Consider the following 14898-nt stretch of genomic DNA (forward strand, 5'->3'; position numbering starts at 1 on the left):
TTTATCTGGTTTATATTGTAAGGATTCTAATATATTTTGCATAAATTACTGACTGCTTTTTGCTGTGTTTAATTTCATACTATAGGTTCCACTTTTATTCTTTATGTTCGAAACCAAATGAATGGGTAAGACAACAAGATTTTAAGAGGTTTGTGGGTTGAGTGATCTTGTGACCATGTATTTAAGAAATAATATACACCCTGCCTTATGTTAGACTGATGAAACAAGTCGCCTCAGATTTCCATGTCCTTACAAAGGAACTTGACCTGTGGCCTCGCTCCTCTAAGTTACAGAAGTCCATGGTGACTTGCAATATTCTTATAATGTACATCAGAAGGTACATTATCCAATGGATTATGAGTTTTATATAAAGTGTGGTGTGTTACTTCTGAGTGGTGAACAGACGGAAGTAAACAATTTGATGATAAGAGAAGTGGTTCGTGCTTAAGTAGGCGCAGTGAGAGAACACTATCTAGATTTGATTTGAAAAGTTTCATATAGCGCTGGCTAGACCCGGAGGTATCAGAGTGCTTTACCAGAGGATCGTTGCGTTACAAGTTACATCAGTTACAATAGCATAGTAAGGTACAGTAAACAAAAGCGATGTTGCGAGAATTCGTAGGAAGGAGGGGAGGAAGAAGCCATAGCAAGGAGATGAGGAAGAACTGTGCCCAATGTCTGGCTGGGTAGGTGACGGTCGAGGGGGAAACCTGGGCCAATCTCCTCAATAGCTGTCCAGCAACTCCACAGGCATCAGCCATGTTGCTCAGGTCTTAGCGTTCAGGAAAAACAGTTTTGAATAGATACATAGGCAACAGTTGCATAGTCAAGTAAGGGAAGAGCATGTCCTCACTAGAGGATAGAGGTAAAAGAAGGGGGGAGTATAAAACAATCCAGAGAAGGAACTGGGGCTGCCATTTAGACTGCTGAGGAAACAAAGGTAGAGGCGGACGCCATTTTAAGGTCAGTCACATCATGTCCAGGCCTCTGTAGGTCCCTGTGTAGCCGTTGATGCGGTAGTTGGTCTCGGCCATGCTGAAGCCCTGCTCGTGGGAGGCAGCAGACAGCTCAGACCCCCTGGACGCCATTTAGAAGCCGAGACATGTGAGGTAAAAGCAGCGGGACTTCCTCTTTCTCTGGAAGACGAGGTTAAATTACGGAGGAAGGAAGGAAGGTGAACAACGACTCCCCATGTTCTCCACTGAGTAGTCCTTTGCCAGGAATAGAGAAACTAAGCTGAGTACAGCATGTATGCTATTGGTGGTATTAGTCCCCAGAGGTCGAGCACCTAAACCAGGGACTCCACTGTGGTGTGTTAATAGAGCTCTTCAACTCAAAGGGAGAGAGCAGAGTGCCTCTTTCCAAGCGTCTCTCCTGCTATTCCGAGATGCTAATTTCACCGGAAGGCCTGCACTGCCATGATTCTCATTGTTTCAGTGGAGTGCCGGCCGCCATTTTGAAGTCAAGCACAGTCCGGCATGGGTTCACAACGGTGCTATTTTCATGATGCGGCTTGTCATCATATCTTCTGTGCAGAGTTCAGTTCAAGGCTAATCTAAATATTTATGTTCTCAAGAGTTTTGTGAACCACATTTAGTAGGATTCAGCACTAAGATACAGGCTGGAGGCATCCTTGAGTCTAAGAGCTTGAAAGCTCAGTGCGCTGCATCCTTATTATATACTCTCTAAAGAGTAATTATTGAAAAAATGACTGGGCATAGAGCAAGGGACTCTGGCTATAGAACAGTGAGGTGTTGGTTTCTGGTGCTATACACAGATTCTACATCTTATTGACAGTGCAAAAGACCATGAATCTAATATTGATAGCTGATGGAACGTGGTTTATGGGGTCCTGTGTACAATGTATTTGTCTGGTCTGAATTCTTTGGAGTCTTGAGGGGGAGTTTAGGGAGGTCAGTTCAGACAATCTTAAAGTAGTCGAGAAATGGGGTCTAGCCTGCTCATGGCTTGGGTCAGAATATGGCTGAGGGAGGATTTCTTGTAGAATGAAAACCATTTGACATTGTATCAAAGAAGATTGCCAGGTAGCTTACCTTTGGTGAAGCCAAAGGAGGGGTACCAAGAGCAATCATAGGGTAGCGGATTAGGTAGAGTATCTCTGACTACTAGAATCATTGACTTTCCTCCATCCACTTTAGAGAGGAACACATGGTCCACGCAAGAAGTATTGTTGTTGGTCCACTGGACCTTTTTCTAAAAGGAAGTGGGTTTGTGGGACATGTAAATACATGTAAAGTTCACCTGGCACTTTTCACTTTGCCTGAGGATGTAAACAGATGTTGAAAAGAATACATGAGTAAGAAGGGTATCCTAGAGGGATTCTGTCTGACACTGGGCAGGTCGACGATTCGCCCAAAACACAACATGCCTTCGCCATTGTAGGCAACTCCCAACATTGGTTGTTCTTCTTCTAGACCTAGGCACCACATTTACGATATGTACAGACGTGCCCACAAAAGCAGCTCTAACCTTCCACGAGCTAACTGACTGGTTTATTACTGTTGCCCTCATATAAGGTCAGCATTCGACCGGGTATGCAGAGAGCGCCTATGGGCAAAGTTGACAACCTGGGGACTCCCGAATTCCATGTTAACTGCAATAGTCACCTTGTATAACAATACATGGGTAAGGGTTAAGCTAGGCAACGGTGGCAGTATTTCCTCAAAGATTCCGACGTTTCAAAGTTTAAAGCAAGGCTGCGTGTTGGCCCCAAGCCTCTTTAACCTTTTTCTTTCGGATATTAGTAAAGTTTTGGTTACAGCAGAATGTCATCCGCCGAGACTGGCCAACAATCCAATCAATTTTTTACAATACGCGGATGACATAGTAGAACTGAGCAAATCGCCAATCGGTCTACAAAGAGCAATCAACAAATTAGCGGAATATTTAAAACAAGAAAAGCTGGAACTAAACAAAGGAAAAACGAAGGTTGTCCGACTAGTGGAATCAAGTAAACTCAACTTTAAATGGATGGCAAATGATGAAATGGTAGAAGAACAACCTTCATATAAATATTTGTGTACTTTAATAGAGCAAGGACTGAAACATAAAGAGCAAAAAGTAGTAATAAAAGCAAAAGCTCAGTCATTAATCTTTGCATATCGGCTACTGAAATCCAAACTGGACTGTCCCAACCACAATCATTTATTGAAGGTCATGGCCGCGCAAATTTTGCCCACCTTGTCCTACGGCCTGGTCACTTGGCTAGGCAAGGAGGCTGATTTATTAAACGCAATGCAGACCAAGATTTATAAAGCCATTTTTAATCTGCCAAAATCCTCCTCTCCATCACAGATACGGTTAGAATTTGGCCTGCAAAATCAAATCTTCCGGAGCATGAGCGGCTTTGTGAAGCTTTGTAATAAATTTCATTCCGCAAATCAGCAATCCTTGGACAATCTATGCTGGGAAGAAATAAAGCATCAGGCGGATAACAAAATCCTGAGTGCCTGGGGAAAGCATTTGCAAAATTGCTTGACAGAACTCGACATAGAATCATCATGGGAATTAAGGATGGATAAAGCCGGGCTAAGTAGCTTAACCAACAAGGCAGCCAAAATGAAATCCTTATTGGAAGATCAAAATTCATTGACCAAACGTAGGCATGGGTGGACAGTTATTGCATCATACAAATCATTAAAACCACAAACATACCTATCTTCTCATTTCAGCGGGTTCCTAAAGAAATTTTACATGGACTATCGGATGGGTGATCACCTGTCAAAAGACCTACTCCCCTCCTGGAAACAGAGCTACCAAACAGAAAAATGCCGTTTATGCGGCTACAAATCCGAATCCCTAGCTCATATCTTTTGTGTATGCCCAGCTGTATTAGATTTGAGACGACGGTATTTAAAACAAATTTTTAATGTTCTAAAAATTCGCACTTGCAGACAAGCAGTAACAAGTTGGCTGGGAGGATCCTCCATAATCCTGGCATGCAGGGGAATCAAATTTATGGGGGCAGTAAGGACTCGCTTGAAGCAGCATGAGCAGGAAGATTGTAACATCGGAACCCTCAAGAAAAAGCAATAAAGAAAATAAACTGTGGAAATAGACAACTTAGATTTTACAGAGACAAATTGTCCCATGCTAGAATCAAATTTTTATAATTGTATCAAATAAGTTTTATGGGCCTTGGAGACAATGACTAGATGTTTAACGATAGTCACTTTTAAATATTTTATTTATACATGTGGGTTTTGTAATAATTTTAACAAATTATACAATAAACTTAAACTGAAACTGAAACTACTGTTGCCCTCATATATATCCCAGTCCCAAAAGTTCAGATGTTTCAGCAATGTGGTTGATGCAGCAATTCACAAAAACTCCAAATAAAATGCATGTTGAGATTGGCAGCTTATTCTATACAGGTCAGCCTTTAAAATGCCCAACATTAAATACATGGTCATATTTAAATACGTAACCTCCCTTTACAATTCTATGCAAACATTGGCAAGAATTTTAAGCTACACAAAGTTTCATACTCTGGTATTGCAATGCCAGTAATCTGATAACCAGTATCATCTGGTATACTGCAAAGTAAAACTCAAGGTAAGAACACCACATTGTTATTGCTGGAAGCTGTTTAAATTCAGTGCAGTGCGCATGTCTATCTAGTGAGTGGCAATCAATGAGGCCACTCATGCAAGTGTAGCAGGACCCACCTTGTACCCTTTCACCTCAGACTCGTTCTCCAAAGCCTTCACTTGGTCCCACCGCACGATGATCTTGGAGTCCGAGGAGTTCCAGCTGACGTTCCCAGGGGGCTGGCTTGGTGCTGTGGAGAAAAAGGGGAAATGTATACATTTAACTGCAATGACTGTGAGATGGGTCAGTCACTGTTTTATATAAAGAACATGTCCAACATATTTACTGCCCTACTGCATTACACAGTGGCCAAAATCCACACTAGTAGGAAATGACTCCTAGTCCAAACTTTTATGTGCAGTGAGATCACCTGAGGACAGGGGATTTCAGTTTGTGAGGTGCAGGGTCTTAAATGAAGCTGTTGTGCTTGTGAGGGTTTATAACACTCAGATGACAAGGAGTAAGTCTGTCACAGGGCACGTCATAGCAACGCATGAGAGAGAGAAGAAGGACTAAGGGGCACATGCATCAAAGGTTTTTGCGAGTACAAACGGTGCGATTCGCAAAAATCGTCCATTTACGATTGCAATAGGCCATTTTGTGATGCATGAAAGTGTTGGACATGCGTAATTTAGGTAATCGCAATTTGCGATTCCTTAAATGCAATGCAAGAAGTACTTTGAAATAGCGATTTCGCGATTTTGGGCCGCAAATTACCGAACAATTAAACTGGTCGGTAATTTGCAAAACTTTGAAATTGCACTAAAGTGCATTTTTCAAAGTTTCAGGTTACACACACACATGCCCTTGGGGCAAATGTGTGCGCAACATGGGTGCACATCACAATTTCAGGGGTGCAACAGGGTGTTCTTTTGACACCCTTGAAATTGCATGCGCAATTTGCGAGTACCAATTGGTACTCGCAAATTGTGCATGCAATTTCTCATTCATTCCTAAGGGCCTGTAGGCCCATAGGAATGAATGGGAAGCCATTCCTTAATTGCTACTCGCAGTTAAAAGACCCGGGTTAAAGATGCGAGTTCTTCTAACTTTTGCTTTTTAGGTAGGAAAATGTGGCTTTTGAGATCTAGTCTACTTTTTAGATATCAGTGGGTTAGCAACTAGCTAGAAGCCAGATAAGGTCTAAGGTAAGCAGGCAATGCTTCTTCTAATGTTCCTTAAATGATGCGAGGACTGGTCAATTCAATGGGTCTTTTAGTAACAAAACCCGTGAGCACGAGTTGAGGTGTCGTAAAGAAGACCGCGGGGGTACGGCACTGGCTCAAGACAGTTTATGGCTTCGCAACGGACAGGGACGACTTTCGCAGGAGCTGATATAAGTACCTGATCTGGACCAGGAATTGCAACCACATATAGAAAGATGCCATGAGAGATCGGGGAAGCGCGCTGAAGTGAGCCTGCACACCGTGAGGGGAACAGTTGTCCGTGGAGAGTGTTTTCTGTTTTCTCTGCCTCGCCTCACCAGCATTTCCTAAGCTGTGAGGGGAACGGCTCTAGTCCGGCTAAAACTACATCACCCAGAGGACTTTGCGCAGCCAGCGCATTTGTCACAGCTGAGGGGGAGGAGGCCCTTAAAAGATCGAGGCGCCTCCCGCAGCGCGGGAAGCGCGCTGAAGTGAGCCTGCACACCGTGAGGGGAACGGTTGTCCGTGGAGAGTGTTTTCTGTTTTCTCTGCCTCGCCTCACCAGCATTTCCTAAGCCGTGAGGGGAACGGCTCTAGTCCGGCTAAAACTACATCACCCAGAGGGCTTTGCGCAGCCAGCGCATTTGTCACAGCTGAGGGGGAGAAGGCCCTTAAAAGATCGAGGCGCCTCCCGCAGCGCGGGAAGCGCGCTGAAGTGAGCCTGCACACCGTGAGGGGAACGGTTGTCCGTGGAGAGTGTTTTCTGTTTTCTCTGCCTCGCCTCACCAGCATTTCCTAAGCCGTGAGGGGAACGGCTCTAGTCCGGCTAAAACTACATCAACCAGAGGACTTTGCGCAGCCAGCGCATTTGTCACAGCTGAGGGGGAGGAGGCCCTTAAAAGATCGAGGCGCCTCCCGCAGCGCGGGAAGCACGCTGAAGTGAGCCTGCACACCGTGAGGGGAACGGTTGTCCGTGGAGAGTGTTTTCTGTTTTCTCTGCCTCGCCTCACCAGCATTTCCTAAGCCGTGAGGGGAACGGCTCTAGTCCGGCTAAAACTACATCACCCAGAGGGCTTTGCGCAGCCAGCGCATTTGTCACAGCTGAGGGGGAGGAGGCCCTTAAAAGATCGAGGCGCCTCCCGCAGCGCGGGAAGCGCGCTGAAGTGAGCCTGCACACCGTGAGGGGAACGGTTGTCCGTGGAGAGTGTTTTCTGTTTTCTCTGCCTCGCCTCACCAGCATTTCCTAAGCCGTGAGGGGAACGGCTCTAGTCCGGCTAAAACTACATCACCCAGAGGACTTTGCGCAGCCAGCGCATTTGTCACAGCTGAGGGGGAGGAGGCCCTCAAAAGATTGAGGCGCCTCCCGCAGCGCAGGAAGCGCGCTGAAGTGAGCCTGCACACCGTGAGGGGAACGGTTGTCCGTGGAGAGTGTTTTCTGTTTTCTCTGCCTCGCCTCACCAGCATTTCCTAAGCCGTGAGGGGAACGGCTCTAGTCCGGCTAAAACTACATCACCCAGAGGGCTTTGCGCAGCCAGCGCATTTGTCACAGCTGAGGGGGAGGAGGCCCTTAAAAGATCGAGGCACCTCCCGCAGCGCGGGACGCGCGCGGGCAGCGCCCGGGCGAAGCCCGGGCAAAGTGCGGACCCTCTGTGGCCCTCAGAGGCCTGAAGAGACTGGGCTGGGCCCGAGACCCTGGTTCTGTGAACTGATTTCTCTTATTTAAAGTAACAAGTGAGACTTTAATTCTTTTTAATTATTTGTGTATAGTCGCATTGCAATTCCAACACGTATTGTTACTATTTAGGATGTCTAAGGCTAAAAATGATAAAACTGCAACTGGCCATAGTACTATTGACAATTACATGGTAAAAAAAGTCACTCTGATTAACAGTGAACGCAGGGCATCTCTAGGGAAAGGGCCCCCTGCAACAGCACTGGTTGAGACGCTGCCTCTGACAGCGATGGTCGCTGAGGGAGAGGCCAGTGTCAATGGTGCTGCTGGAGAAAACCCGGTCACGCCGATTGTGGTAAGGGCTGAGGTCCATATAGATCAACGAGATATATCCAGTGAGGATTTGGAAGAAGTTCCGCCAGCTATAAGGCCGGTACGCAATTGTAGGCGAACACAGATAAAAGGGGGTGGGAAACAGAAGAAAAAACCTACTGTTGTAGACTTTGCTGATGTTAATGTCCCACTTAATAATCCCTTTGTGTTTACTGGAAACAAGGTGAATAACTTTAATGCTAATATTGCACAACTGGTTGCCCTTATAAAAAATCTTGAGTCTAAATTAGAATCTAAGGTAGAGGAGGCTATCAGACCTTTAACCATTAAGATAGACACTCTAACAGCTGAGGTGTCCAGGCTTGGCGGCCTGGTATCTTCGTACCAGGCTGCAGTTACTGGATTAAGTGATAAACCTGGGGAAGGCAGACAGGCAGGGTTGGTGTGGGGAATAACTCAGTCAAATCCCATCAATGTGACGGCAGTACCTACCACCGCGAGTATGGCACCTACATTAGCAACCACACCAGCCACTCAAGTAACAATGGATCCACAGATTCAATCTGACCCTGTATTAAGACAGGGAACAGATAGTAGGTCGCACAGAAGTAAAGGTTATCTTAACCTACCGCCTGACTGTGCGCCATTTGTGGTAGTCCTAACTAATGTCCCACCCTGCGGTACCAATCCTGCCTCACCCTATGACGAGTCTCATGCCTCACTTAAAAACAAAACAGTGTCATGGCTTAACAAAAACTGTGGCTTCCCAATTGCATATTCTGATCAGATTCTGGCAGTCAGGCGGGTGAATTGGGTGGGCCCATCGAAAAAAATGGGAAGCGGAGACTGCATTGTTGTGAACTTCAAACATCCCCAACATGTGGCCACCGCTCTCTTAAGAGCTTCGTCACTGATATACAATGAGAGCAGTATATGTGTTCGACCTTTGGGGTATTTTTATGCCCATCTTTGTCATAACTCCCCCCCAACAAAGGCTGTTTAGTTCAGTGGCTGAAACTCAGACCCAGGTTATGGATACCCACTTTCAGTATAATATTGTTAATCGGAGGGGACTGGGAAACGTTACCAATACACAGAATAGACCTTACTTCTCGGCCAAACCTAATCCTGGGTTTAACATCAACACACTGAACAGGTACGATCTTCTATCTGGCCTGGACATGTGCGACTGACATGAGAACCCTGTGGGTCAGGGCATCTCAATCTCAGACGAATTGGTGTCTATTCCGAACTCACAGGATAAAAACTATGGTAGCAATGTTGTCTCGTGGAACATTGCGGGGTTGGCTGCAAAAATGACAGACATAAATTGGGTCAACTACATTAAGCAATTTAAAGTTATCTGCCTACAAGAGACTTGGCTGGTTGTATGTGATCTTTTTCTAGAAGGGTACAAGGCCTTCTATGTCCCGGCCACACCATCACTAAGAGGCAGACCTAAGGGTGGGCTGGTGAGTTTTGTTTCTATCCTTGTTACCTGTAAAATTAGCAGAATTGATGCAAATGATCCTGGTATGATGGGCTTGGTTTTAAATGGGGTACACTGCCGAGTATGTCTAGTGAATTTTTATAATGCTGCCAATGTCACTTCAGTACCTAACTCCGTATCTGCCTTGCATGCCTTTCTCACTTCCTCTCTAAAGGATTTCAATCGTAACCTCATGATTGTGGGGGATCTAAATGTCCACTTGTGTGGAGATCCTCTGCACAAATGCATAAATGATTTAAGTTGTGAGCGTATGGAGGGACTCCACCTGGATCACACAATGGCTGGGGAACTATGCAATGCTCTCCTTGATAACCTGGACCTCTCCCTGGCCATGACGCTCAGGGATCCATTTAAATGTTTTGATACTCCCACCTTTAAGGGGCATGGGAGGGGCACTTTTATTGATCACATGCTGTTGTCAGCAACACTGCTGCCTTTACTGGATTCGTTTGATATTGTTCCAAGCGAATTCAGTGACCATAATCCTTTAACAATCTGTTTGAAGGGACCCTGGTTTTCTAAGGAAAGACTGATATGTAACTCCGGGAGGCTGGGCACTACAGATGGAAGGCAGCGACTTAAATGGTCAATGGTGACTCCAGATTTATTGTATAAAAACATTGTAGACACATGTACTGAGGATATTGTGAACTGCACTCAGGTGGGGGCAGACCCTCGACGGGTTCTTACTGCTTATCAAAATCTGTCGGAGAAGGTGTCAGAACTGATGTTGGTCCCAGTAAAGACGAGTGTGGGAAAATGTGGGCCAAGATGGTTCAATCATGATTGCTCCAAAGCTGCTCGTAACCTTAGGCTAGCACTGGCAGCTATTCCGAGAGTGCAGGAAAATGTCAAACTGTGTCGCAGGGAATATAAGTCCATTCTAAAATCCCATAAGGAGTCGCTAAGAGTAGAAGCGTGGAATGAGTTACTTGATCCCTCTACCTTAAAATCCAGCACCAGATTTTGGACAATAATTAAAAAACCATTCCTGGTAGAAGACCCGGGTAATGGTCTGGATTGCTGTATTACCAAGGAGGAGTGGGAACTTCATTTCAAACAATTATACTCTTCTGGGTTACCTGTCACAAGTGAGAAATTGCTTGATGCTAGGGGAGGTGCTATTAGGTTTACTAATGTTGAAGTTATGGTGGCCATTGAAGGACTCACTGCTAGAAAAGCTCCAGGGCCTGATGGGATCCCCCCAGACTTGTATAAGTCTGATCCACACTTTTGGGCGCCCATCCTGGCTGCAGTATTTAATGCAGCTGCCAAAGTGGGCTGTCCTATCTCCTGGGGACTATCAACGATTGTTCCCGTTTTTAAAAAGGAGATAAGGGCAGTCCTCACTGCTACCGGCCAATTTCACTAATTGACTCCATGGTCAAAATTATGGGGAGAATTGTACTACAGAGAATAACATGCTGGGCGATCGAAAATAACATCATGTCGATTTCTCAGTATGGTTTCTGTGGGGGGCGCTCCACCATAACCCAGTGCCTTAACCTATTTCTTGTATTGAGCAAATATACCACTGTACAGAGGGGAACTGTCCATCTTGCCTTCATGGACCTTTCTTCAGCCTTCGACTGTGTCAACAGGGGGGGGCTGTGGAGGTCCATGAGGGAGAAAGGTGTGGATCCAGGGATAGTTGACTTTTTGGTGGATATGCACAGTAATACCAGTGCTAACATCAGATATTCTGCAAACGGGGACACCACTGGTAACTTCGATATAAAGAAGGGAGTGCGTCAGGGTTGCATTCTTGCCCCCTTCCTTTTTAATTTGTATATTAATGATTTAGATGATTATCTACAGAATGTACAGGCAGATTGCCCCAGAGTCGGCAGGCGGGGTATTCCAGTTCTTTTATACGCAGATGATGCGGTTTTAATTTCAAGAACGGAGAAGGGACTCCAGGTGCTTTTAAATGCTTTTAACATTTTTATGTCTGACCGAAATCTATTGGTCAACAACTCTAAATCATATATAATGCATATTGGCCATAAACCCAAAAAGAATTTTATCTTTAAATTGGATGATGTTCCAATACCGGTCCCAATACCGGTCACAGAAACATTCTCATATCTTGGTGTCCTGTTTGATACCAAGCTTAACTGGGGCCCACATTTGGCCAAAAAGAAAGGTGAACTGATAAGGGCTAATGCTTCTGTTTTTAACTTTGCGACAAAACTGGGTAAGAAGCCAATCAACGCAATGATTAAGCTGTACAATGCTAAATCTGTTGCTACAGCTGCATATGGCAGTGAACTTTGGGGATATGTGGCTGGAGAACAGTTGCAGGTTGCCGAAAACAATTTCCTAAAACGTCTACTTTGTGTCCCCACCAGTACACCCAACCTGACAGTACACGAAGAACTGGGAATCCAGTATCTAAGTGATATTTTTTCCGTAAGGCCTTTGATTTGTTGGGTGAAACTGTGGATAAATCAGGACATATCTCTTACCCATTTGATTGTAAGAGATCTTATATCTCAGGACAAACATATGTGTGTCCCCTGGTTAAAATATCTGAAAATCTGCTTTTCCAGGCTTGGCCGCCTGAATCTGTTTGAAAATCCTAGCGGAATTGTAAAGGGGGATATAACAGCAATCAAACAAGCCTTTTATAAGGATAAGTTGGCTCAAAGGGAAAGTGAGGAGCTTTTGAAACCAAGAATTAGGAAATATGTGATGTTAAAAACTTGTGAAAGCATGGAGCCATATTTAATGAGTAATTTCACCTCTCATGAGAAATTCTTGTTGACTAGGTTTAGATTTCACATCTTCCATCATCTTTTAATACGACCGAAGCCAGACATTTTTAACGAGGTTGCAGCACCCTGTGGCTGCGACGGGAAGTCTCGTCAGGATATGCTGCATTTTATGTTTTTATGTAGTTTTTATGAATATCCCCGCAAACGTTATCTTGTTGCACTCTTAAGGAAACTTAATTTTAACCAAATCAAACCTGCCTTTTTTTATTTGCAGCTTTTGTACAGTGATAGCGTCTTACAGGTTAAAGAATTTTTAAAATTAACTGTCAAATTAAGGAATTGCCTAGACCAATGATGTTGTACTTACTATCTGTACTTTACCATGTATCTGGATCAAGTTATTGGCAATGGGCTACGTGTAATATGATTTTTTGTATGTGACTATGAACTATTGTAATAGTATGAATAATGTTTTTTTAATCGTATTGTTTACATGTGTACTTTTATAGTGTGAAATATAACCGAATAAAGTCTCTATTGAATTGAATTGAATAGTAACAAAACCCTTTCCATAAACCGATTTGTAAATGAACAGTACTGTGCTTTTACAGGTATTACATTTCAAAATGTGTGACTTAATCACTCTATTCTCTCTCTCTTTGTAATATGAAGTTTTCCTTGCAGAGGCGGGGTAAGGCTCCTGGTGACACCTCTTTAGGTTTACTTCTAAAGTCTCTTGGGCACACTGATTTTTAGGAGACAACGAAGCTTCAGGGCACTGATGTTTCTATTCAGTGCGCCATGTATTTTTCTGAGCCCAACATCATTCAGTGTGGTTTGTAGTCGGGTGTACTACTCTCAGGGGCGGCTCCTCCATTGGGGCGGAGAAGCGTCGTCCCACTTAAAAGCCCCCAAGAACGAAAAATAAAATGGTAGTTCATTACCATTTTATTTTTTATCATTCCATCATGAGCTGAGCATCAGGACGGGGCGGGCCTGCTGAGTGACTGCAGGGAGGAGTGGTGGGCAGAGGGCTGCCTTTGCACTGTTTAAGGTGGCCAGGCAGACATGCGCACTTTAAACCTCTCATCCCAGCTGCCTTAAGACAGCTGGGTTGGGACTAAGTGCAGGCCTCCGGTACACTGTGGAGTGCCAAGTGAGACCGCTCCACCCAATCAGGGCGCTGCTCACATGCTGCATGTGAGCAGGGTCACGATTGGGCATAGGAGTTTGCTCATGCCTGCAGCCCCGCACTTTAGAAAGAAAAGGTCCGGAGCGCAGGGCATGTAAGGTAGGTGTTTATTTATTTTATTTTATTTGCCCACGGGCTCCTCCTCCCCTTCTCTCCCCTGTAGATACCAGCTGCTACTGACTACTCTACAGGTGGATACTCTAGCTTTCTGGTAACTATTTCTCTAGAGAACACTTCCCGTCGCCTTGAAATAATGTCAACAATTCAGAGTGGTTGGGCTAACACACTTCATACTCGACATGGGGATGATACTTTGAGTGAGAGGCTGTATTATGAGAGGCCCTTGTAGGGTATTTGAGTACCTATGATAGGAAGACCCAGAACTTGTTATCAACAGACCTTTGATGCATGATGTTTCACATGCTTCTCCCTGTCTCTGGTGTATCTACAGATTTGACAGGTGACTACCAAAGACATACAAGTCTAAACCCTGGTTTAGCAGGTAGGTTTGCCCTTTTAGGCAGAGAAGGCATGCTATGAACAACTGCACCTGGGTAAGTACACAAGCGCAGGTTGTGAAGATGTTTTACATCCTGGATACATACTAGTTACCGCGCTTGCAAATATTTTGCCGAAGAGACCATGGTGTCAGTAAGGAGATCATATACACGTCGGGGCTGGTTACACACAAACCCTAAGATCACTTACCCATCCCCATATCACGAACATTGGGATATTTCCAGACTTTGTTGGAAATTGATGACTGGCAGGGTGGCTCTTGGTAGATATTTCACATGCCCTCTATCGAAAAGGTGTGCCAACCATGTCCATTATGGGGACACTCTGATGCAAATTTGAAATATTCCTACGCTAAATATTTCACATGCCCTCTATTGAAACAGGTGTGCCATCCATGTCCATTATGAGGACAGTCTGACACACATTGGAAATATTCCTACGCTAACAGGCAATACCATTTCGTGGGTATTTTGGTCAAAGGATGGAGTTCAGGGGTCCATCCTCAGGCTAGGCAGAGAGAGTGGAAATGTATAGATGACCAGGACAATGTTCAGTTGTTGAAATGAAATTTTTCACACCAAAACAACGAGGAGGGATTTCGATTCAGGAAGGACTATGAATGTAGCAAAACAGTTGGATCTTTGTACATTTACAAAAGAAAATGTTGTGCAGCTTGCAGAACCCTAAAATGCATGCATTAAATTGGTCAGACAGGAAACCTTCTAGGGTATTTCGGGACCTCAGCGGGCTTGCAAATATGGTATCAGTGTTCAATGGCCTGACACAGACTATGATTGGGCTATGACTGTGCTTGGAAGCACATGGAACAGACTGCATGAACCAAGGCTGGCTGTTTGTCTTTGATAGATAGTGTTGGACAGACCCTATGATTGGATGCGGTCTGCATGTGATGACATAGAAATGGCACCTTATCACATAGAGGCCAGTTGTGCTGTTCAGTGGTTCATACGCTGCATAACAGCGAAGAGTCCAGAAAGTTAAAATAGACTGTTTAAGGAGAAGTTAATTTACTGCTGACTTGATTGGGGTGATAATGCATATCTTCACTTGTTATTGATATTGAATAGTCCCACTACTCTACTGAATGTGAGTCATATAAAGTAGGCATATGTTTGTCTCCCCATTGACTTGGAGTGTGCCTGAAAGGGGAATGTTAGATACATGTGGCTATAAAT

At 44.6% G+C, this 14898-nt stretch overlaps 1 protein-coding gene across 2 annotated transcripts in view; it reads right to left on the bottom strand.

The window, feature by feature from the left end:
* The window catches only part of LOC146797499 (contactin-4-like), a 976366-nt gene that overhangs the window by 30851 nt on the left and 930617 nt on the right, over positions 1-14898 (bottom strand). For both annotated transcript variants that reach the window (XM_085624519.1, XM_085624518.1), the window contains exon 21: positions 4692-4804. In XM_085624519.1, the coding sequence (XP_085480645.1) occupies positions 4692-4804 (113 nt within the window). The remainder of the gene's footprint in view (positions 1-4691; positions 4805-14898) is intronic.

Source organism: Triturus cristatus, chromosome 9 (assembly GCF_964204655.1).
Source record: "Triturus cristatus chromosome 9, aTriCri1.1, whole genome shotgun sequence".
In the NCBI taxonomy this organism is placed as follows: domain Eukaryota; kingdom Metazoa; phylum Chordata; class Amphibia; order Caudata; family Salamandridae; genus Triturus; species Triturus cristatus.